Consider the following 27,274-nt stretch of genomic DNA (forward strand, 5'->3'; position numbering starts at 1 on the left):
TTCAATCGAAAGTAGAGTTGTCTGGAAGTAGGAGTAAACTTGAAGTCTATAAAGCCAAAATATGACTTTAATCGAAAATGATATTGATTTTGAAGATTGCTTTTATTGTACCACACACCTGCATTAATTAATGCATGCATCTTTTGATGAGAAACAAGAAATTTCCACTTCATGTTGTTGCAACAGTGATAAGTTGTCAAACATTTTTACTAAGCATAGTCATAGACCACCTTGTATACAATCTAGCGAACAAGAAATAAAACATAACCGAGCACCAATTAAAAAAAAAAAAAGCATGGCTGTTAAAGGAGGAATAAGCCTAATTAATTTCTTTGTATTCAATTCAGAATATGGACCAAGAGAGGGTGATGTAAGTTTATACCACATAGTATAAGATATGATCCCTTGGTTATTTTAGCATAAACATTTACCTATGGAACTTCAGAAAGCTAGCACTGTTGTACCTATTTATTTTGCTCTACTTCATCGTCATTATAACTAATTGTTCGTTACTCACTTCTGGATAACATTTCATATTCTGCCTCAAAATCATATTTTAATATTTGGTTCGCCCAGAAATTATCTGTTGTATTCTTAAATTTGTTAAAAGTTTTTGCTGAAATAACTTCTTCGAGGAGGCTGTTCCATACACTGTACATGCTGTATGTCAACAACTTTATTGGTTAAAAAAAATACTTCCTGAGATCTAGACGACTTTGTTGTTTCTTCAGTTTCAGTGAGTGACGTCAAGTTGATTTTCTTGTGTTATGCATACATGTATCTAAATGTCTTTGGCAACTCTATTATCATATAATCCGGTCAGTAGCTTGTAGACTTCTATCATATCACCTCACAATCAGTGGTAACAGATGTACATGATGTATCTTGCAATACACTTTTAATTTTCTATTAGCTAAGAAGCCCCAAATCAGTTATCCCTTTTTATAAAAATAGGAGATGTGTAGAATATATCAATAAGACAGGAACCCAATAACACAACAAATCCTAGAGACAAAACGTCAAAAAAGTTTCACCATGTAAAACTGTATATCAGGTTTTTTAGCGTGTTTTATTTTCGCTTTGTTCGTGGCAGCTAAAGAAACGCGAAAATTTGACCCTGCAAAAATTTCCCTGCATATTCCAAGATTTATAGCTTTTTAAAAGTTGCATACATTATACTGTTAATTATCCAGTATACAGGAAATTGATATGTAAACTCTTTTCATCCTAAAGGAGAAATAACATTTACCAAAAAAATCAGCCTTTTGTGTTGATCAACAGATCATAAGAATGTGCATATTTTATAAAGATCTCTGTTTTCATAACAATAAGTTTGGTTAATTATATATGTATTACCTTTTGACAACACAGCAATCTGACATGTTCCAAAATGTTAATAAGCGACGATCTATTCATTATTACTACATGTATAACCTGAACATGCTGCATTTAATGTAAAAATTAAATTATAATAAATCACATTTACATGGATATTTGCACAAATATGCTTTAGAAGGCTCTGTTATACCATCACAAAAATGCTCAAAACTTTTCTCATTCCGCAATGTTTATAATTTACTTTCCTTGAAAGTACTGTGAATTATGTGCATTTCTCATATTTATTTGTAATTGATTATCTGTCATTCAATCAAATGTTTGTTGTTTACATCTTTAACAATACAATTCAGTAATTTTTTCGTGTGTATTTTCCCATTCACCAAAAATTATACACAGTGAAAATTTAACCTGCCAATTTTGTCATCAAATTGCAAAAAAGCAGAAGCAAAAAAAAAAATATTTATGGAAACAGACAATCATGTGCATTAACAATATTCCTGTCTTGGGACAGACAAATGAACATGTGGAATGGTTTATATAAAAATTAGGAAATATGGTATGATTGCAAATGGAACAATTATCTAACATAGAGTCCAAATGATGTAGATGTAAGCAACTTGTTTTATTATATATTATAATATTTCAATGTCCCTTTTAATCACAATAAGGGGAATTTCAAAAAGTTCAAAAAAAGAATGTACAATAAAAAAATCAGTGCAGGAAAAGCACTGAACTCTATAATACACAGGTCTGTATAATAGATTTGAAAAAGTACATTAAAATAACTTCAATATATCATTTTTAATACATGTACATGAATGTGCTAAAGAATTAAAATTATGTAAGAAACAATGATTAATTTAATTGCAGTTAATTTTATTAATTAATATTTTCATATATATAAAAATAGTTTAATGTGGTATATTTTGAAATCACTGCAAGACAAGGGAAGTAACTATACATACATTTTGTTTTTGAAATTCAAAGCATACATGTATGTACACAAATTTATATTACTTAGGGCAGTGCTAACAGATGTTAATTTACAGTATGTTTGACACCGAATCTGTTAATGGAAGCTATTCAATGGTTCAAATTAATTTTGGTTGAATTTAGATTTTCTGATAAACCGGAATTACAAATGTAGATCGATGTTTGAAAGTTGTATTTTTGTTGTAAAATTTTAAGTAAAATGGCAAGGTGCATATATTTCAAGGTAAAAGGACACAGTATGTCAGATAGAAAGGGTGGGTGCTGCTACCTGTGAAAATGGTCTAGTAGTAAAACTGAATAAAAATGTATAAAACCATATCAAAGAAGGCTTTGCGGACTATATTAGCTTACTGTACCTTATGAGTTTTGCTCATTGCTGAAGGCTGTACAGTAACCAATTGTACATCTACCTCATTTGGTCTCTGATGGATGGTTGTCCAAATACCAACCATACCACATCTTATTTTTCTATTGCAGTTACTGAAAGTAAAGTCAAGTCCAGTTGTACTTTACTTGCTAATATGAAACGTTGTCTTACACTGTAATACCTGTGACCATACTTTGGCATGGATTTCTTACAGCAATGTCTTTAACAATACAGGAAAACAAGATTATGTTCAGAAAAATTTTTGTACAGAATTTCAATACAGAAAAAAACCAACATTTAAGTCTTGTTTCAAACTATGAATTAGCAAATTATTCTTTAAGGCTGCACTCTACACATTTTACTTTCTCAGTTTCCCACACAAGAACTGAAAATTGACAGTTTTTTGGTGCTGAATTTACAATAAATAACATAAGCTTTGATTTAGGTAAATAGATGTATCAAAGCAATATATTCCAATTTAAATCAAGCATCAAATATAAGTGTAAATTGGATTTTCCAAAGTACTGCCTGATTCTTATCAAGGCAGTCAATAGAAGAACCTTTTATCCTTACACAAATACATGTACCGGTAATCAAAGGGATATCAGCACAAAAAAAGTATAACAGAACTTCAACAAACTTCAAATATCCTGGCAAACTGGAAACAGCATACATCATTGTACATATGATTATTGCAGATATATAAATTTCAGTAGGATGTCTATATCAGTTTGTCTTAGGATAGCAGTTTTTCAACTCTTTATATGTTTTCTGTAATATTATCAGAATTTGAAATATGGATACCTTCAAACATTACTGGTAACAATCTAGTTCTTGCCAGAAAGCAATTTTTTTATCGTTATTGATTAGCAATTGGATAAAAAAAAAAATTCATTCAATACCCAAAATTGGCTTGTCATTAATCTTTTCCATGTTTTATTTTAAAATTATGACAATCTGACATTTATTGGATTAAAAATATGATATCAATAATTGCCCATCAGCCAGAACTAATTCCTTAACAGTAAAGACAGAACTTTAGAATACACTAAAATGTTTTTTCCAGGAAGAGAAAAAGATTATGTACTACTATCCAAAGAATGACCATATAGATACTAAGATCAAACAAATTGGGCTGTGTGAAGCTATCTGCAAGTTTACTGAGTAAGTATATTTTTACTACCTCTACCTCTAATTAGGTTAAAATATGATGAATTTTGTCCAGACATCAAGGTTTTGATTATCAGATAAGAACTTTTGACCCTTATACAATATCTTAGCCAAACTTTTATGTTAATGCCCAATACGACCAATAAGTTCTCTATTGATTTTTTATGTCACTAGGTCAATGGTTAATGTCTTAGCATTATGTGATAGACTGAAATTGGGGCAAAATTCTGGTTTCCTGAACTATAACTTTATCTGAAAATGACCTTATGAAAGAACAAGACATCTTGATTGTGGGGGTCTAGATCAAGGTCTTGGTCACATTACCTATAAATAGACTGATGAAATTGGCAAAGGTTTAATTCCAGACAGTATCTTCTAAGCCATAAAACAGATCTTTACTAATCTTTAAGTGATTATAAACCTTGGGGGAAAAAGACCCCTTTTGATTTTAGGTTACTAGTCAAGATAAAGATCTCAGTAGCAATTAAAAGAATGAACTTGGGACAATTTTTATGCCCCTCCCGTAGTGGAGGGGGCATTAAGGTTTACCCTTGTCCATCTGTACGTCATCCTGTAATTGGTTTCCGTTCTTCAACTTTAGTTTGCCTCAACCAAATGTTATGAAACTTATGCACAAAGCTTTAATATTACTACAAAACTCAGATCCAAGTTCGAAATTGGATTGCGTCACTTTTACTTTTCTGGAGTTATGCCCTTTATAACTTTATATGCAAGCAGAGGCATCATCTGTGTTCCATGGACACATATCCTCCATTTATTTTGTGTAAGCCATTGGATAAACCCTTTTAAACCATACATCCAATCATGAACAAAATATGTTTGGTAATGTCTCCTCAGAAGAGAACAAATCTGGGTAAAGTTTTGTTTCTTGACAAAATCTTTTAAGCCAGAAATCAGATCTTTATCAAACTTACATGGATTTTAATGCTTCCTCAAGAAAGAAAGACAGTAATTGACTTTTGAGGTCAATAAATCAATTTATATATTTAACTTTGTAAAAAAGAAAAATCTTGGGGAAGTTGGGGAGTAGTGACTGACTCCCAAAATTTTATAGTTCAGACATAGTCTATACAATTGAATCAATAGTACAAATAAATAGTTTGAAATGGCGGAGGTATTTGATGAAAGAGAAGAAAAGTATATGCGCCCTAAAATCTATCTAATATATCTTATAATGACTGACTTGTATTATTTCTATATTTGTAGAACGTTTCCGACAGTTCATGTATCATTTTTATATTTGCAGAACGTTTTCTGATAAACCATGTCAAAGTTTACATACTCAAAAGACAAGACAAACATATTTGGAACCAGAGAAAGATTTCTGGATAATCATGGTAAAAAAGAGAATTGTACAGTGTTAAAAAGATATTATAAAATTACTTTTTTCTGTCTGCAGATCACTAAATTTCATCTTTACCCTTTGTAACTTTGAAACTTTTTTGAAACTTTTGAAACTTTTTATTTCACTAAAGGCCTCACATGAGGCATGAAAGTACAAACAATACAATATAACAAATATAATGCATGAACAAAATTAAACATATATACTAATGTACAGAATTATCCAGGAAGGTGAATATCACTTAAATATTGACATTACAATTTTACAGAATTTAGACAATCCAACAAGAGTGAATTTATCATTACTATTCATTAGTTCATAGAAACTATCAACATTTTTAACTTTACATATCTCTGCAGGTAAAAACTTTTGTCTCTCAATATTGAAAAAATTGCAGTTAAATATATAGTGAAATTCATCACCCAATTCTTCTTTATTACATAAATCACAAACTCTTTCTGACCTATCTATACTAAAAAATCTACCACATTAATGGGTAATCTATGACTACCACATTTAAAATTTACATAAGTTGTGTCTTAAATCAAAAGGTAATACAGTTCAATATTTTTCCATGCCAAATTCAGCCTTATACATTCTGTAATTTAAACATTTAGATGAATTGAATATTTTAGTCTTCCAATTATTTACAAATAAATCATGATAATACTGTTTCACATTCTTAGATAAATTACAATACTTTCCAACAAATTGATTATTCCAAGCATCAACATTACCACATTCAATTAAGATATCTTTTACATAATTTAACCATTTAGAATGATAAACATCACCACAATCAAGTCTATACAACATTTCGTACAGTGTATATGAATTTTTTTCTTTTTTACCCATAACAATACGTTCCCAAAAACCAATCATTCTTGCTTTAATCGACCAGACATAGGTACTCTACCATGTTCACCATATACAATGCAATTAGGTGTACATTTTTTAACTTTCATAATGTATTTACAGAATTCTAAATGCAGAGATTCAACAATATCATTGTTTTCATACCCCCAAACCTCAGCACCATATAACAGAATAGGTGCAACCATAGCATCAAACAATTGTAGTAAAATAAGTTGATACATTGTAGATGTTATCTCCCCTTTTCAGCAATCTAGTGATTTTTTTTCAATATCAGCCTAATATATATAATAGCTTTATGTAAGCAAGTGAAGTTGTATTTTTTTTTTATTATAAGTATAAAACTGAAATGTTTTGATTTTCTTTTGTCTCAGAATGTGTATAATATTCATCTGTGAATTGATATACGATGTTGATTGAAGGGTTATTGCATGAATATTGTCCAGAATAGATTTTTATATTGAAAGGGCTTGCAAGTGAAATATATATATTCTTAGATGAATTATATTCATGCAATAACAATTTGATTGTCATGATTGTATAGGAAAAGTTAAAAAAAAATGTTAAAAACATATTTTTGTCACTGATGATGTCACTAATTAGAAGCCAGTTAGTACCATATTTAATGTAAAAGCAAAAATTTTCTTTTAGGTTTTAATTTCAATGATTTTTTTAATGGACACTATCCACAGATTTAAAACGTAACAAAATTTAAACCTTTAAGAATATCACTTTCACATACTGTAAACGACGAAAAATTAATTCCAAAGAAATCAAATTTAGAGACAAAACTATCAAATTATAACTCCCTGAAAATTATTTATTCTGCAGTAATTAATACATGCCTGTGATTTTATTGCAGACAGTTAGTGTACCCTATACAGAGAAGACAAAGGATGGACAACCCATAGTGGAATACAGAGAAGAAGATGTACAAGATTGTGTGTATGAAGCTTTACTTAAACAAGCTTACAGAATGTTTCATGTATGTAGGAGTTTTAAAATTCATGGATAATCTTAATTTAACAAAAAAAAATTTCTCCCTGCTTTATATGCCCTGCAGTAGGCAATGTGGGCATAATGTGTTACCCTTGACCATCCATCTTTCCGTCCGTCCTTCCGTCTGTTTGAAAGTTCTGTTTGAAGAAGAAATACAACAAATGTATCTTAAATTTGAGCAGTGGATCTGTTTTTTCTAATTTGTGGTATTCCATAAACTTCTATCCAAAGATAATTAATAGTACCAGGTAAACACATAGAAATTTGTAAAGGAACTGAAGAATGATTCTTTCAGAATGAAATACTAATCTTCTTTTGACTATAAAAGATGGATATTGTAGTATGTAAGACAGTATAACAAAAATACCGAACTCCAAGGCAAATTCAAAAAGGGGAAGTCCATAAAAACTGACAAATTTAATGTTTTGAATCAACAAAAAAAGTGAAAAACAACTGCCATATACAAATTCAAAAAGGGGAAGTCCATAAAAACTGACAAAATTAAAGGCTACCAATCAACAGAACAAGTGAAAAACAAGTGACATATTCCTGACTTGGTACAGACATTTTCCAAAGAAAAAGGTTGGTTAAACCTGGTTTTATAGCTAGCTAAACCTCGAAAAGTATTAGGGATTATTATGGTAGGTTTAAAATTAGTATTTCGGATGGTAAAAGGTAAAAAAAAAAATCAGCATTATTTAATATTTAAGATAACCAAATGTGTTATTTTGATGCCAGTTGCCAAGCAATATATAACCACCAGTTTATTTATATGGTATGGCCTACAAGAAATAAGTGCCGAAACATTTTTTATTTTGCATCTTGTATGCCTATTAATATGGATTCTAGGAAATAATTATTTCTAAGGGTTATTTGATTAAAAATAAATAGATTCGTCTGTCCTTGGAAATTGGAAGTAAATCATTGCTAATAGGAGAATGCCCAATATTTATAAAGCTATGTTTTTATTTCAGCTTTTTAATGGAACATTTGAACATATTTTAGCCAAAAACAACAAAGATGTGCAATGCCTTAAACAAAGATTAGAACATTTCTACAGTAGGGTAAGTAATGCAGTCAGATTAGGAGGAATCTTTCCATATTAACACCACCAAGTTAAATGTATAGTGTTATCACATTTCTTGGAATTAATAAGGCATTACATGTATTACATCGCACCTGTGGAAATTCCTATGTGAAATGACATATTTTAAGAGACAGAAACATGTTTTCCATAGGACTTTCTCAAATAACTGAATTTATTATAATCTAACATAGGCATATATCAACAGTATTTCTCCTCTTCAATATCCTTGCTAAGCATAGTACAATTGCCTCACTTTGGCTTAAAGTTTACACTACAGTGACTTTGTTTATGTTTTAAAATTAGAATAATTTCTCAGACCCCTATTGTAATTTATAACTGTATTTTATCTCTGTGGTCTCATTGTAGCAAGCAAAAGGCTGTGGGGTCAAACAAAAGAATAATAAAGAATATGTGTCCATAGAACACCATGCTTCACTCTATTAAATTTTCATTTTCAGTTTTCTTTGAAATTACAATAAAAACCATAATTTGGCATATATAGTAAAGAGTTTACATCACAATTAATATGTGTACAAAGTTTGATGTTGAGGTTGCCACCACTTACCATAAATGTACAGGTTATTAAATTGTTTTAACCCTTTGAAAAATGACAAATAGTTGATCATATACTGTGAATTCATTTTATTTTGTGGGATACCAATTTTCATGGATTTCATAGGTATAGGTAAACAAAGAATTGTAATGTTCAACAAAGTACAAATTTTATATAGGTTTGGATGCAGACTTTGGCCAAAATCACAAAATTAAATATCCATATAAATACAATTTTTTCCTCAATCCAGGAATATTTGTGTCTTGAAAACGAATGAATCCACAGTAATATTTTTAACACCTCTCTATTTCAGTATCTACAAACATTGAAACCTCAGTTCTGTGATATACTAGATATATTTTGTGGAATTCATTTCATGCCATTAGACAAGAACACATTCCTTAGAGTCCAGTGTTTTATCAACCTGTTAGAAGCCAAGTTCTCAGCTGTTAAATATACTGCTTTCTTATACAACGATCAGTTAGTCTGGTAAGAACAACATATGAAAGAAATTAAACAACAGATATACATTTAATTTAAATTTGATACATGTATATTTAAAAAAATCAATGCAAACATACTGACCAATTCCAGGAAAAATCTGTTAAAACGATTATTATTTTAACAATTCATAATTGATTATCATATTCCTGACCAGGTACAAGCACTTTGTGATCCAAGCAGTGGGTAGAACCAGATTTTACTGCTTGCTTTGACTCCCAGTCTTTTCTGTTCCAAATAACAGAATCATAAAATCAATGCCCCCAGTGGAGATGCCTGTATTTTCATACATCCCAGTTTTGATATTTCGTTGCTACATCTTCTTATATTGCACAGATGACCATATTTTGTGATGAAAATTGATATATCAGAAAAAATATTAATGTAACATTTCTTTTTTTCTCCAAAGTTTAAAGGCTGAGGCTGAGCTTTTACTGTTCATTGTTTTAGATCTGCATTTTTTATGCCCCCGCCGTAGCGGAGGGGGCATTAAGTTTTACCCTTGTCCGTCTGTACGTCCGTACGTACGTCCCAAAATTGGTTTCCGTTCTCTAACTTTAGTTTGCCTCAACCAAATGTTATGAAACTTATACACAATGCTAATTACCACAAAACACAGATCAAGTTTGAATTTTGGTGGCTTCACTTAAACTGTTCTTGAGTTATGCCCCTTTATAAATGGAAAAATTGCTGAATTTTTCGTTTCCCTTCTTTAATTTTAGTTTGCCTCAACCAAATATTATGAAACTTATACACAATGCTTATAACCACAAAACACAGATCAAGTTTGAATTTTGGTGGCGTCACTTTTGCCGTTCTACAGTTATGCCCCTCTACAAATGGAAAAATTGCTGAATTTTTCGTTTCCATTCTCTTACTTTAGTTTGCCTTAACCAAATGTTATGAAACTTATACACAATTCTTATTACCACAAAATGCAGATCAAGTTCGAATTTTGGTGGCGTCACTTTTGCTGTTCTAGAGTTATGCCCCTCTACAAATGGACAAATTGCTGAATTTTTTGTTTCCGTTCTCTTACTTTAGTTTGCCTCAACCAAATGTTATGAAATGTATACACAATGCTTATTACCACAAAACTCAGATCAAGTACAAATTTGGGTAGCATCACTTTTACAGTTCTTGAGTTATATCCCTTTATAACATTATATGCAAGCGGGGGCATCATCTGTGTCCCATGGACACATTCCCCACTTTTTGTTTGTAGAATCAGTTACTGTAAACAGAAATTTTTGTGTGCACTTAGTATTATTGAGAATGTTGAACAGTAGGCAAAAATGTTATATAAATTACTGTGATTTCAGCAAAAGATTCATACAAATAATGCTGTAGAAGTTTTAAATGTGAGTTTTTATTTTTGGGAAACGTTTCCCATCTTTTGGCTTGTTCTTTAATAAATATGATTGACTAGATTTATCATTTTCATTCAGTAGATCCAAAATATTAAAAAGTATTTTATGTACTATGCACTAAAAAAAAATTAAAAACTTTTCGATGCTACGGCTTAACATATGCTATAAACATTTTCCTATGGTTGAGCATTGACTTCTAATTGTATTTTCTGTTATTGTGTTGTTGTGTCACTGTCTCAATGACATTTTTACCTATTGTGTCTGTTTGTTTTGTTCACGCATCGTTGTCAATATAATGGAATTTGATGCGACTGTCATACAAGTGAGAGATTTAGCTAGCTATGAAACCAGGTTCAATCCACCATTTTCTACATAAGAAAATGCCTGTACCAAGTCAGGAATATGACAGTTGTTATCCATTTGTTTGATGTGTTTGATCTTTTGATTTTGCCATTTGATAAGGGACTTTCCTTTTTGAATTTTCCTCGAAGTTCAGTATTTTTGTGACTTTACTTTTTACCCAATATCTACTTTTCTGTAATGATACATTGTGTAAAATATAAAATTTAAAATCAGCAATCTTCTATTGAATAACATGGTCAGCCTTGTGAGGTTTCATCTTTTGTTGCACAAAAAATTGTAATTGTTGTATTGCAGGAGTGGGTTAGAGCAAGAAGATATGAGGATCATGTACAAATATCTTACTACAAGTCTATTTCCAACTCATTTAGAGCAAGAACTCTTAGGTAGTACAACAACTTCACCAGCCAGAGTTCAAGGCAGTGTCCATTATGGCAAGTAAGTAAAGCAGTCAAATGACAGAAAGTTACCTATATGAACATATGATACCAATTTCAGTATATGAGTTAATTTTAAAGTAAAATTTTAGGTATGCTTGAGACTGCAAATTTGTGACACCAAATATATTAAACATTTGAGAGTATCGAAAGGTTCAAAACAGAACAGCTAAAACAATTACTAAATAGCACTATGTATACTGACAGAATTTTTACTTTTTAAAAAGTAACAAAGTTTTTGGAGTTGTTTGTTATTGTGAGAGAACTTATATTTGAATGAACTCACAAACTTGATATTTTGTTTGCATGTAATTGAGACTTGTGAATCAATACTAATATTTAGACATGAATAATTGCATTTTTTTTGCAAGAAAGGATAGATTTACAATTTTCCCAATCTAAAGTTTTTATTTTTAATCTACATAACAAAAAAACAAGAGTTTCAGCATATATTCAAAATAAATGAGTGTAATTATGTGTAGGCATTTTTCTTATTAAAATTTCCAGGTTTATAACAGGTCCTCCAGATATAAAAGATGATCAAAATATTGGTAAAATACCTCGAGTATACTTGAATACATCAGAGGAGAATGAAGAATGTTATTTACTAGTGTACAGAGCACATAATGCAAGTGTTTGTATGTTAATTAATGGTAAGTTTGTTGTTATTTACATTATGAAAAAATTGCTAATTGACAAATGTAAATTGAGAGCATTATATATATTTGAATAATACATTAAAAAGATAACTGGAAATACCAAACTTATTGGACAATACTGTAGACAATGCCAACCACCATCTCCTGACTCACCTGAAGAAATAGGTATTCAAAGAAAGACAAACAACAACAAACAATACATTGTCCAGATTGCCTAACTTGGTACAGACACTAAATGTGGTGGGGTTAAAAATAAGTTTGATATGTGTATTAACCTCTCTCTTTGCCTCTCTAGACCATATGTTGTAAAATTAAAACACAATGAAAAATATGCAGTTCAGCGACCAACAGAATGACTACAAACTACATTTTAGATATTTGCGATAAGTCATTTATTTTAGGTATTTGTTAGGTCAGTATTAATGTGTTTCAATTTGAGGCTGAATAAGAATTTGATATTTTGTAAAGTTCCAAAATGATTGTAATTTTCTGATAAGGCCCATTTAGACAAAAATTCATAAACACGTTATTGCACAATGCTTTGACAGTTGGGACGGCCACAAAGTGGTTGGGCCATATAGTTTTACCCTTGTCCATCCTGTCATTCTGTCATTCCCCCATTCCATCAGAATCCACAATGAACAGTTATACAGACAAAATGTCGGGGGCATATTAATTTACCACTGTCCGTCTGTCCGTCCGTCCGTTCGGTATTAGGATTATTGTTTGTCCAGCTATCTCCTCCTACAGTTTTGGTTGTACAGCTTTAATATTTGTAGGATGTTCAAACACATAATGGAGGTGTGCATGGCCACAGGATTTTGATTTCTTTTAAATATTCTAAAAATGACAGGTTGTTGGACTTAATCATTTTTTTGGTACTAGCTGCATAAAGAGATCATGGTTTGTCTGGCTATCTCCTCCTACAGTTTATGAGATACAGCTTTAATATTTTGTAGGATGTTCATACACATAATGGAGGTGTGCATGGCCACAGGATTTTGATTTCTTTTAAATATTCTGAAAATGACAGGTTGTTGGACTTAATCATTTTTTTGATACTAGCTGCATAAAGAGATCATGGTTTGTCCAGCTATCTCCTCCTATAGTTTTGGAGGTACAGCTTTAATATTTGTAGGATGTTCATACACATAATGGAGGTGTGCATGGCCACAGGATTTTGATTTCTTTTAAATATTTTGAAAATGACAGGTAGTCGGACTTAGTCATTTTTTTGGTACAAGCTGCATAAAGAGATCATGGTTTGTTCGTCTATCTCCTCCTACAGTTTTGGAGATACAGCTTTAATATTTTGTAGGATGTTCATACACATAATGGAGGTGTGCATGGCCACAGGATTTTGATTTTTTTTTTCAAATATTCTGAAAATGACAGTTAGTTGGACTTTTTGTCATTTTTTTGGTACTAGCTGCATAAAGAGATCATGGTTTGTCCGGCTATCTCCTCCTACAGTTACATCATCATACATAGTGTTAAATTTATAATTTATAATTTCCTATGGTCAGGTGGGGGCATCATTTGTGTCTTACAGACAGCATAACAATTTCAAGTTGTATGCCAACATCACTGTTTGTCAAATCTAAAATATGTGGAACTATACTCATGCATATGGCAGAGCAGAAAGAGGGGGGGGGGGGGCATTGTCCATATTTAGTTTTCTAAATTCCTCCACATATTGAGCTGATTTTTAGTATGTGAGTCTACTATGATGAGTTACAGATTCAGTTAAGGTTTGGTTCTGATCCGCTGATATTTGTCGAAATTATTGGTTTTGGAATTTGAAAATTTTGTGGAATAACAGTTTTCCTTCTCAAATTTCCACTCCTAGAAATGGCTTCCAAGCTTTTTGTGTCATTCAAACACATCTAGCTTTTTTTACTTTTGAACAGGTGAGACAATGCATGAAACAATCTGTTTCATCTTAAAATTCTAACTTTAAAGCAGATAAGTTAATTCTGTAAATAAATTATCAACTTGTATTCCCCATGTTCCATATCAATTCTAGTGTGACTAGACTGATATAACTGAGATCATATATGAAATGTTATCAGTGATGTATAGAGTTTAGTAACTAAGTCAACCAAATAACACCAATATGATGATGTTCATTTTTAGTAATATTGTATCATATTGAACATTTAACTTTATATTTTATGTTTTGAATTAGTTTCAACGACATTGAATTTTGACCTCTGTCAGAAGTTAGATGTTTTCTTAGGACCACAGTTAACAAATTTGGCATCAGACATTGGTGAACAGTACTCTAAGCGACTATCTGTCAGGTATAATTTTCAAATTAGTTATACAAATTATAATTATATTTTAAGATTTTAATACTGAAAGGAATGAGATATAGGAGAAATACATTTGGGAATTTTCTGGATAATATGTGTGTATGCACCATTCTAAATGTGTACACATCATGGAAAGTGTGCATAGATAAGAAAACATATTAAGAAGGGTTATCATTTTAAATGATATCTTTAAAAAAAAAAAATTTTATTTACAACAATTAAAACATATACTTGACTTACATACAATACAATACATGTAAGATATAAATATCATTTTTGTCCCCAGCGCAACAGGTTGCGGGGGACATGGGGGGACATAGAAATATCTGCCGTCTGTCCTTCAATTTGTCCGTCCAGTCTTGTTAGCGCTCTCACGAACTTATATCCTATACTTATATCAGCAATGAATTGGACCATTTCGAAAATCAGTGCGGATCAAATATGTTTAAAAGAGTTATGCCCCTTGGAAACATTAAATATATGGAAAATTGCATCATTAGCGCTCTCATTCGTATAATTCTCGCCTGATTTTTATGAAACTTATATCAGCAATGTCTTTAACAAGTTGGAAAATCAGTGACGATCAATTTTTTTTAAAAGAATTATGCCCCTTTGAAATGTTGATTATATGGAAAATTGCATTGTTAGCGCTCTCATGTGTACAGTTCTTGCCATAATTTTATGAAACTTATATCATAAGTTTATATCAGTAATGTCTTGGACATTTTCGAAAATAAGTGCTCGTCAAATATTTTTAACGAGTTATGCCCCTTGGAAATATTAATTATATTGGAAATCGCATTGCATTTGCTCTGAAGCCTTCATTTCTCTTAAGATATTAATAAAAAGCTTTAAAGAACAAAAAAAACAGTGTTTTTATACGACAGCAAAAATTTTGCGGTCATATATTGGTATCAAGTCGTCATTGTCCAAAGACACATTGGTTTCCAGATAATAACTTTTGTTTAAGTGTATGAATTTCTATGAAATTTTACCATAAGGTTTATGACCACAAAAAGAAGGTTTTGATTGATTTTGGGGGTTATGGTCCTAACAGTTTAGGAATTAGGGGCCAAAATGGGGCCCAAATAAGCATTTTTCTAGTTTCCAGACAATAACTTGTGAAATGGTGTATGGATCTCTCTGAAATTATACCACACGTTACCATATCACAAAGGGATGATAAGAATTTGCTTTGGGGGGTTATACTCAAACTGTTTAGGAATTAGGGGCAAAAAAGGGGGAAAAACAAGGGTTTCCAGGTTAATGGACAATTACTTAAAGGTACAAAACATGATTTTAAAGCAGTGTAAAGGAGGTAATTCAAACACATATTGTCAAATTACCTCCCTTACACTGCTCGTAAATTATTTATAAAGAAATGTATTGTCTTTAGGTGATTAGCTGTCAATTTATTTTTAGAAGTTACTATTTTAAATTGTTTAATAAAGGTAATATAATTATAGCCATGATTATGTATGTGAAGGAATTTTATTTTTAGATATTACTATTTAATGTTGCTGATGGAGGCTTTTTAATTTTAGGCATGATTATGATGTCATTTTCTATTTTAAAAATTATTTAATTTTAGCCATGATTATGTATGTGAAGGAATTTTATTTTTAGATATTACTATTTAATGTTGCTGATGAAAGTGTTTTAATTTTAGGCATGATTATGATGTCATTTTCTATTTTAATACTTTTATGATGTATTTAAATGGGTTTTTATGGTTGCAAAGTCCTAGCTGTCAATTTATTTTTAGAAGTTACATTTAAATGCTGATGAAGGAATTTTAATTTTAGATATTACTATTAAAAGTTGCTGACTAAGGTTTTTTAATTTTAGCCATGACTATGATGTCATTTTCTATTTTAATACTTTTATGATGTATTTAAATGGGCTTTTCCAGACAGCAACTTGTGATTAAGTGTATGGATCTCTCTAAAATTGTACTACAAGGTTCTATACTACAAAGGAAAGACTGCAATTGAGTTTGATGGTTAATGCTAAAAGGGGATTCAAAAAGTTTGGGGGGAAGGAGGGTTTCCAATTTTTTATACCACCGCAAAAAATTTTTGCGGTCGTATATTGGTATGACGTTGGCGTCGTCGTCCGAAGACACATTGGTTTTCGCACTCTAACTTTAGTTTAAGTGAATGGATCTCTTTGAAATTTTACCATAAGGTTAAATACCACAAAAGGAAGGTTGGGATTGATTTTGGGGGTTATGGTACCAACAGTTAAGGAATTAGAGGCCAAAAAGGGGCCAAAAATAAGCATTTTCTAGTTTCCAGACAATAACTGTGGAACAGTGTATGGATGTCTCTGAAATTATACTACAAGTTTCCATACCACAAAGGGATGGTTAGGATTTGCTTTGGGGGGTTATGGCTCAAACCGTTTAGGAATTAGGGGCAAAAAAGGGGGAAAAACAAGGTTGTTCTGGTTAATGGACAAATACTTTAGTACAAAACATAATTTAAAGCAGTGTAAGGGAGATAAATCAAATACATCATTGAAATTACCTCCCTTACACTGCTTTTAAATTATGTATAAAGTAATGATTAATGAACAATTAAGATAATTTAAAACAGTGTAAGGGAGGTAATCCAAATACAACGATTTGGTTACTTCCCTTACACTGCTTTTAAATTATGTTTAAAGAAATGTATATTTATAAAGGAAGACCAGTAAAAATATATGCAAATGTTCCATCTTTTTTTTAACAAAAAAATCCATATCAAAGATTTGACAATATATTTTAAATTCTATTATAAAATAGATTAAGTTAGCACTATGGTAAATTTAAATGGGTAATTATGGTTGCAAACTCCATTGGAAATTTGAATTGAGATTATGACCATATCTTGAGGGAAAGAATTTTTTTGGGGAAAAAGGGGGGGTGTAAAAAGAAATTGTGGGGGGTCAATTTTTTCTCATATCAGATTTCAGAAATTAAAAAGAATTATTCTTCAAATATTATTTTTTTTTCAAATTTCTAATATTGAAAAATTTCAAGAAGTAATCTTTAATTGCACAGTATGGCGCATTAGATTTGTAAAATCTTTGACCACATTTATTTATTTGTTATGCCGAATCTAACCATGTATTTAGATTTTTAATTTTGGGTCCAGTTTTCAAATTGGTCTACATTAAGGTCCAAAGGGTCCAAAATTAAACTTTGTTTGATTTTAACAAAAATTGAATAATGGGGTTCTTTGATATGCTGAATCTAAACATGTATTTAGATTTTTGATTTTTGGCCCAGTTTTCAAGTTGGTCCAAATTGGGGTCCAAAATTAAACTTTGTTTGATTGCAACAAAAATTGAATATATGGGGTTCTTTGATATGCTGAATCTAACCATGTATTTAGATTTTTTATTTGTGGACCCTGCTATCAAATTGGTTCATATTGAGGTCAAAAGGGTCCAAAATTAAACTTCATTTGATTTCATCAAAAATTGAATTACTGGGGTTCTTTGATATGCCAAATCTAACTGTGTTTTTAGATTTTTAATTTTGGGTCCTGTTTTTTAAATTGTTCTACATTAAGGTCCAAAGGGTCCAAAATTAAACTTAGTTTGATTTTAACAAAAGTTGAATATATGGGGATCTTTGATATGCTGAATCTAAACATGTGTTTAGATTTTTGATTATGGGCCCAGTTTTCAAGTTGGTCAAAGTTGGGGTCCAAAATTAAACTTTGTTTGATTTCAACAAAAATTGAATATATGGGGTTCTTTGATATGCTGAATCTAACCATGTATTTAGATTTTTTATTTGTGGACCCTGCTATCAAATTGGTTCATATTGAGGTCAAAAGGGTCCAAAATTAAACTTCGTTTGATTTCATCAAAAATTGAATTATTGGGGTTCTTTGATATGCCAAATCTAACTGTGTTTTTAGATTTTTAATTTTGGGTCCTGTTTTTTAAATTGTTCTACATTAAGGTCCAAAGGGTCCAAAATTAAACTTAGTTTGATTTTAACAAAAGTTGAATATATGGGGATCTTTGATATGCTGAATCTAAACATGTGTTTAGATTTTTGATTATGGGCCCAGTTTTCAAGTTGGTCAAAGTTGGGGTCCAAAATTAAACTTTGTTTGATTTCAGCAAAAATTGTATATATGGGTTTTTTTGATATGCTGAATCTAACCATGTATTTAGATTTTTTATGTGTAGACCCCGCTATCAAATTGGTTCATATTGAGGTCAAAAGGGTCCAAAATTAAACTTTGTTTGATTTCATCAAAAATTGAATTATTGGGGTTCTTTGATATGCCAAATCTAACTGTGTTTTTAGATTTTTAATTTTGGGTCCTGTTTTTCAAATTGGTCTACATTCAGGTCCAAAGGGTCCAAAATTAAACTTAGTTTGATTTTAACAAAAATTGAATTCTTGGGGTTCTTTGATATGCTGAATCTAAACATGTGTTTAGAACATGTTTAGATTTTTGATTATGGGCCCAGTTTTCAAGTTGGTCCAAGTTGGGGTCCAAAATTAAACTTTTTTTTATTTCAACAAAAATTAAATATATGGGGTTCTTTGATATGCTGAATCTAACAATGTATTTAGATTTTTTATTTGTGGACCCCGCTATCAAATTGGTTCATATTGAGGTCAAAAGGGTCCAAAATTAAACTTCGTTTGATTTCATCAAAAATTGAATTATTGGGGTTCTTTGATATGCCGAATCTAACTGTGTTTTTAGATTTTTAATTTTGGGTCCTGTTTTTTAAATTGTTCTACATTAAGGTCCAAAGGGTCCAAAATTAAACTTAGTTTGATTTTAACAAAATTTGAATATATAGGGTTCTTTGATATGCTGAATCTAAACATGTGTTTAGATTTTTGATTATGGGCCCAGTTTTCAAGTTGGTCCAAGTTGGGGTCCAAAATTAAACTTTGTTTGATTTCAGCAAAAATTGTATATATGGGGTTTTTTGATATGCTGAATCTAACCATGTATTTAGATTTTTTATTTGTGGACCCCGCTATCAAATTGGTTCATATTGAGGTCAAAAGGGTCCAAAATTAAACTTTGTTTGATTTCATTAAAAATTGAATTATTGGGGTTTTTTTGATATGCCAAATCTAACTGTGTTTTTAGATTTTTAATTTTGGGTCCTGTTTTTCAAATTGGTCTACATTAAGGTCCAAGGGGACCAAAATTAAACTTACTTTGAGTTGACAAAAATTGAATTCTTGGGGTTCTTTGATATGCTGAATCTAAACATGTGTTTAGAACATGTTTAGATTTTTGATTATGGGCCCAGTTTTCAAGTTGGTCCAAGTTGGGGTCCAAAATTAAACTTTTTTTTATTTCAACAAAAATTGAATATATGGGGTTCTTTGATATGCTGAATCTAACCATGTATTTAGATTTTTTATTTGTGGACCCTGCTATCAAATTGGTTCATATTGAGGTCAAAAGGGTCTAAAATTAAACTTTGTTAGATTTCATCAAAAATTGAATTATTGGGGTTCTTTGATATTCCAAATCTAACTGTGTATTTAGATTTTTAATTTTGGGTCCTGTTTTTTAAATTGGTCTACATTAAGGTCCAAAGGGTCCAAAATTAAACTTAGTTTGATTTTAACAAAAATTGAATTCTTGGGGTTCTTTGATATGCTGAATCTAAACATGTGTTTAGAACATGTTTAGATTTTTGATTATGGGCCCAGTTTTCAAGTTGGTCCAAGTTGGGGTCCAAAATTAAACTTTTTTTTATTTCAACAAAAATTGAATATATGGGGTTCTTTGATATGCTGAATCTAACCATGTATTTAGATTTTTTATTTGTGGACCCCGCTATCAAATTGGTTCATATTGAGGTCAAAAGGGTCTAAAATTAAACTTTGTTTGATTTCATCAAAAATTGAATTATTGGGTTCTTTGATATTCCAAATCTAACCGTGTATTTAGATTTTTAATTTTGGGTCCCGTTTTTCAAATTGGACTACATTAAGGTCCAAAGGGTCCAAAATTAAACTTACTTTGATTTTAACAAAAATTGAATTCTTGGGGTTCTTTGATATGCTGAATCTAAACATGTGTTTAGAACATGTTTAGATTTTTGATTATGGGCCCAGTTTTCAAGTTGGTCCAAGTTGGGGTCCAAAATTAAACTTTTTTTTATTTCAACAAAAATTGAATATATGGGGTTCTTTGATATGCTGAATCTAACCATGTATTTAGATTTTTTATTTGTGGACCCCGCTATCAAATTGGTTCATATTGAGGTCAAAAGGGTCTAAAATTAAACTTTGTTTGATTTCATCAAAAATTGAATTATTGGGGTTCTTTGATATTCCAAATATAACCGTGTATTTAGATTTTTAATTTTGGGTCCCGTTTTTTAAATTGGTCTACATTAAGGTCCAAAGGGTCCAAAATTAAACTTAGTTTGATTTTAACAAAAATTGAATTCTTGGGGTTCTTTGATATGCTGAATCAAAACATGTGTTTAGATTTTTGATTATGGGCCCAGTTTTCAAGTTTGTCCAAGTTGGGGTCCAAAATTAAACTTTGTTTGATTTCAACAAAAATTGAATATATGGGGTTCTTTGATATGCTGAATCTAACCATGTATTTTGATTTTGGACATTGGACCATAATAGGTAAATTAAAAAAATTCAAGTTCTTAGACCACATTCTTTCTGTGTCAGAAACCTATGCTGTGTCAAATATTTAATCACAATCCAAATTCAGAGCTGTATCAAGCTTGAATGTTGTGTCCATACTTGCCCCAACTGTTCAGGGTTCGACCTCTGCGGTGGTATCAAGCTGCGCCCAGCGAAGCATTTTATTTTAAAAGGGTTCATATTTTTTTTTCAAAATTTTCAAAATTTCAAATTTTTGAAAAGTTTCACGAAGAAATCTTCAATTGCACAGTATCTCACATTAGATTTGTAAGATCTTTGACCACATTTATTTTGTGTCAGAAACCTATATTATGTCAAAAATTTGATCACAATCCAAATTCAGATAGTATCAAGCTTGAATATTGTGTCCAAATTTGCCCCAACTGTTCAGGATTTGACCACTGCAGTCGTATCAGGCTGCGCTCAGCGAAGCATTTTATTTTGAGTTATTGTCCTTGTACCTTGGATAGATGAAATATGTGCAATGCAGGGGACATTGGAATTCTGTTCTTTTATTATGAATACATTATAGTTTGAAATATTAGACATTTTCTATAGAACAGATTAATAGAAAAAAATAGAAAAAATATCAAAATAAATAAATAAACAATAACAAGTGACAGATTATATAGGAGTGTGAAATAAAAAAGAATAAAAAGAGAGGAGAAAAAGAGAAACAAAATTATCCAGTTGCATCCCTATCTATATTTTTAAATGTAACATATTAAAATGTAATTTAAATGATATCTTGCCCAGATTTGGTAACACAGAATTAGTATTGATACTCAAAAGGAAAAGAAGTGTTTAAAAATACAATCTGCAGTTTCCTATTAAAAGCTCTGAAGTGTGATGGTGGCATTGTGACACTATCTTGTTGATAGCTACACTGAAGTGCGATGATGGTATTGCTGAAGTGCAATGGGCTACATAAACTATACTTTCAATGCTTTGCATATCGATGTAGAAGTCAAGTTGTTTGTTAGAAGCAGTTTTTTGATAGAAGCAGTTATTTTAGTTTTTAGGTTAATAAGGGGCTTATAAACTTTTTAATATTTAGGGAAACGGGGAATGATTGGTGGAGAGGGGTAAGTGAACCTTTTGTAGCTGATTTTTTTTCGAAATTTACCAAAGGTTTTTTTTTTTATTTATGATGGAGCGTGGCATTCTCTAAATACATGCAGGTTGCAGACAAACTATCTGTATTATAATATTATGTAAAGATAAAATGTTAACGCAGAATTACGTTCACATGCTGAGGACAATCTCTCACTTAGTATGCAACTGTAACTAAGGACACTCATAGAAAATAACGAATGCAAATTTATATACTACAGGTAACTATTAAAAAACACATCGCACATCAGGGAAAGGACCATTGCACTTCAGCGCAGACCATCACACTTCAGCCTGACCATCGCATTTCAGCATCCCCATCGCACCTCCAAGTCCTACAAATATACCCTGAATTTTTGTATTTGATTGTTGGAGAGTACATGTTCTTTCAATACATTCATGAAACATGTCAAAATCTTTTTGGTTTTTTGTTTGGGGGAGGGGTGTTATATGTTATTCATTGGTATTTGCATATTTGTGTTAATTTAGTAGAACACTAATTTTTATTGTTTCCTATTGCAAACAAAGAGTGGGGGACAATAAAATACTGGCTGTCCGTCCATGTGTCCATCTGTTTTTTCAATCCTGTCTTGTAAGCACTTTCACTCCTAAGTTTTTTGTCAAATTTTAACAAAACTTTATCAAAAGTTTATATCAGCAATTTGACAAGTTGATAAATCAGCAGCTATCAATTGTATGGAAATTTACACTTGAAGCACTTTCAAGCCTACATTAGTGTCAATATTTTTATGAAATTTATATCGGAAGTTTATATCAGCATTGTGTTCGCTTTGACATGTTAAAAAAATGGTCAGATCAAGTACCGTATAGCGGGTTATTTTCGCGGGTGTTTATTTTCGCTTATTTTGGCGGGTAAGGGAAAATCGTGAAATTAAATTCCGCGAAAATGTATGCATACGTTCGGTTCTTTCTAATAAGTAAAGCGTTTTGTTAACTATCTATTTTTTTCCCGTTCGTCGGATCAATAATGGTTTATGTGAATTTAAACAACTTAATGCAAAATGTCATTGTTCACTGGCTGTCAGGTGGTAATTAGTTAATTGGTTACATAATAAGATAATTAATAATATAAGAGTGTAAGGTACTTTGTCAGGTATGTTATCCTTATTAATTAGTGTCAGATTATTTAAGAGTTGCAAGTCACTCTTGGTAATTTTGAATTCTAATTAGTACATCAAAGGTCCGGTCAATTTCGTAACTAACCAACCGTTACATTTACAAGAAGTTTGTACAGCTGTTACAAATATCTAATTACCGATATTCTATTGAATAACTGTATCAAAATATAATCAATAAATTGGACATTTAACTTGTTTTCAATTTTACAACTTTTTAACTGGAACAATTATAGTATCCGCCAAAATATTTAATTGGGATTGAAGAATCCGCCAAAATTTTTCGTATACTTTGTTGCCCCTAAATAGCGAAATTTTACACCCGCGAAAATAACCCGCTATACGGTATTTTTAATGGAGTTATGTCCCTTAGAAATGTAAATTATATGGAAATTTCTATGTAAGTGCCTACATTTCATGTCAAATTTTTAAATATAAAATAAGAATATATTAGCAATGTCTAGGACAAACTTAAAAGTCAGCACCGATCAATTTTTTTCTAAGTGAGTTAAGTCCCTTAAAAATGAAAACTATATGGAAAATTTAACTGTAAGTGCTCTCACATCCACATTTCTAGTCTGATTTTTATGAAATTCATATGAATGGTTTAGCATAGCTATTTTTCCTTGAAAATGAAAATAATATGGAAAATTGCATTGTAAGCACTCTCATGTCTAGATTTCTTGAAGGTTTTACATGAAAAACTTTAGACAGATAAATTATTTGCAGTGGCAGAAAAATTGAAATGCTGGTCAGATATATTTTTATTGCAGTCTTCGAAACATATTTTTTCTTATGATATGTAAGTGTTCAAAGATTCAGCTTAAGACTAAGCTTGTAGTTGAGGCTCACCTTTTCTTTACCCCAGGTGATGAAACTTTCTATAAACAAACTGTTGAGTTCATTCATATTTTATTTTTGAATGCAGACGCAATCAACATATGTATTAAACATACTTTAAATTGTTAAATATTTTGAATTTATTTTTGAATGCAGACGCAATCAACATATGTATTAAACATACTTTAAATTGTTAAATATTTTGAAGACCTTTAATAAACCAAACAGATTTCCAAAATTGACAATAGTCTTTTTCTGGTGGGTAATTACCTAAAGTGTTAGTTTTAAAAACAAGATTTGGATTAAGGAGATTTAATGTGTTTTAAATGGAATGACCTCTAACTTAATAACTAGTCTATTATCTAACATCATAATACACTTCTTTGATCTGTTTGTTTTGTGTATTCTAGTTATTAATATTAAAAGAAACAAAATGCTTTTTAAAGGTAGTTGCTTCATTTATTGCTGTTAAGTAGATGTCCTATTTGTCATTGACTGGGGTCAAATGGTCATTCTACCAGTCTGGTCAAACTAGATTATACTGCCCAACTACTCTGTTACTATGTTAAATATCTTTTACGTTTACGTTTACGTCTTCAAATAATGGGATTAATGCTACCAATCATGCCAAGGTTAAGTTTTCAGTAGCCGTGTTTCTGTCAGAATTCCAACTGTCACAAATTTATGCAAACATTTTGCACAGGTATTCCCTAAAAATTCCTTTTAAATGATATCATGTAACCATTTTTATATAAAAACCACATCATTGCAGTGATTGGACCACAATTTCTGCTAAATTGGGCATGTTTTTGTAAGTGATAAAAAGTAAGAAAGAGGAGAGTTGGTGATTTACTCTTCCTTGCATCTGTCAAAGCCAAACAGATATATGACAGTGGAACAGTCTACAGAGTGAGTGACATCAGTTTATATGGTACATGAATTTTTCAAGAGCTTCATAGAAGTCCAATACAATCAGTGTCAAGTCGTTGGTCAACTAGTAAAGATCAGTATTCATACACTACTCTTTTTTCTCAAAAACTTCATTAAGAAAACATGACGGAGTATATATTTGTATATCATTTATTAATTTGAAAATAAACCAGGCTGTTAGATTTCTTGTTTGATTGTTATATACTTTATCATGCTAGAGCCTTTGAAAGCCTGTTTTTTGGGGTACTGGTTTTTACTCAATATTGAAGGCTGTATTGACCTATAGTTGCTTAAATCTATGACATTTGATCGCTGATTAATAGTTCTCATTGGTAATTATATCACATCTTTTAAATTTTACATTTAGACAAATGACTTTTGTTTTTCAGTAGTGACCCACCTTACAGATATATATATTTCAACCATATGAACCTAGCTCAGAAAACAACAGTTCATACAGACAATAAGAAAGTTCCAGGTGTCAACATACCTCAAGATACACTACGCCTCATTAGTGACATCAGTTCTGATATGTCAAGGTATGATATTCATTTGATAGTAAGTACCTAAGTTTCATTGGAGAATGAAATAAAACTTGCCTGTAGAAAATTTTCCATTCTTTTTCCTGATATTTTGTAGTAAGGGGACATTTAGATGCATTCTATACATTTCTACAATTCTACTTCAGTCTTGAAGATATTTGAATAAACTATATCTTAGAAAGTATAAAAGTTAGATATATATATTTTATTTTAAATTCATATCCACTTGCTCTAGTTAAATTTTACAAAAATCAACTAGATCAACAATTAAAGAAAATGTAACCTTTAAAATTCAAAAAGCAACGGACAGTTTTTGAATTTGATAAATTTGTCAGCATTACCCTGTGGTTTACTAAGGCCAACCACCAATAGGAAATTATACAAAAATGAAGCGTTCTTAACAAAAGAAAAAAAATTAAGACTAGTCAGGTGTTCTTAAAACAGAGATAATAAAGATAAGAAGATGTGGTATGAGTGCCAATGAGACATCTCTCCATCCAAGTCACAATGTATAAAAAGTTAACAATTATAGGTCAAAGTACGGCCTTCAACACAGAGCCTTGGCTCACACCAAACAGCAAGCTATAAAGGGCCCCAAAATGACTAGTGTAAAACAATTCAAACAGGAAAACCAACGGTCTAATTTATATTAAAAATGAGAAACAAGAAACACCTATGAACCACACCAACAAACGACAACCACTGAACAACAGGCTCCTGACTTAAGACAGGTGCATAAAAATGCAGCGGTTTTAAATGTTTTAAGATTATTTTGTTTTTTTTAATTGAGATACATTTAGAAAAACATTGGATTTCTCAATTAAAAATTGATAGAAATAAACAATAAATATATTTTGCTGCTTAAAAATTTATTTACTATTTATGAGCAGATAAAAAAGGATGTCAGGGTAAGGAGTGTAGTTTAAAGGCTTTTTTTGTGGCTTTAAAAAATGTCATACTTTTGTGCCAAAGGAAAAAAAACTAAGTCTAGTAGTTTTAAATTTACAGAAATGCATTTTCTTTTTAAGAAATGGAGAAGACGGTGAGACTATTGTAAAGACTGCCTCAGATAACTGGGTTGTTGGAAAACGGTCTGACCAAAGAGAATTTTATGTTGTAATTAACCAGAAAAATGCTAACTTAATAGAAATTAATGGTAAGTTTTCTACAGTTTTACAGTTATTATTTTTATTAGGTGTAGACTTTTAAAAAAAAAATAATATGATAATCAATGAAGATTATAAAACATATTACTTGCTACAAAAATATTAATAAAAAAGAACTGTTTGTTGGTAATTGCATAACAATATCGTTCATCATTTTCAAAATATGAGAACATCTTTTGAAAGTTTTAAAATTTCCTTTTGAAGTAAAATTGATTGGATAAGTAATTGATAGTTTAAATATCATTGTTAAAAAAAGTATTTTAACATTTTTCCTGTGGCCTCTAAATAACTAGCAATTTGTATTCATATAAGTAGATTAGAACAGTTATAAAGTAATAAGTGTATTTTTTTTCAGAGGAAGTAAAGAGACTATGTGCAAGTCATTTTAACAGTATTTTCTTCCTGGACTAATTAATATAAATGAATGGTAATGAACTATGACTACTAATTTATTCAAATTGTATGTGATGTGAGTTTTGAAAGTGCAATAAATAAAAGACACTGTAA

The 27,274-nt window shown here is 30.7% G+C and overlaps 1 protein-coding gene and 1 long non-coding RNA gene across 2 annotated transcripts; both read left to right on the top strand.

Annotated features, from left to right (window-relative positions):
* LOC127709040 (vacuolar fusion protein CCZ1 homolog) lies at window positions 1-27,274 on the top strand. The gene is made up of 12 exons (XM_052214360.1): window positions 1-370; window positions 3,765-3,862; window positions 5,136-5,226; window positions 6,970-7,092; window positions 8,081-8,170; window positions 9,060-9,235; window positions 11,275-11,415; window positions 11,922-12,067; window positions 14,262-14,376; window positions 25,449-25,598; window positions 26,630-26,757; window positions 27,123-27,274. The coding sequence occupies exons 1-12, from the start codon at window positions 131-133 to the stop codon at window positions 27,176-27,178; spliced, it is 1,554 nt and encodes a 517-aa protein (XP_052070320.1). The 5' UTR covers window positions 1-130; the 3' UTR covers window positions 27,179-27,274.
* LOC127709065 (uncharacterized) lies at window positions 17,316-20,452 on the top strand. Its single transcript, XR_007985480.1, has 3 exons — window positions 17,316-17,809; window positions 19,015-19,549; window positions 20,366-20,452. It is a non-coding gene; the product is annotated as an uncharacterized LOC127709065 (long non-coding RNA).

The sequence above is a fragment of the Mytilus californianus genome, unplaced genomic scaffold (genome assembly GCF_021869535.1).
Source record: "Mytilus californianus isolate M0D057914Y unplaced genomic scaffold, xbMytCali1.0.p SCAF_7, whole genome shotgun sequence".
Taxonomy (NCBI): Eukaryota; Metazoa; Mollusca; class Bivalvia; order Mytilida; family Mytilidae; genus Mytilus; species Mytilus californianus.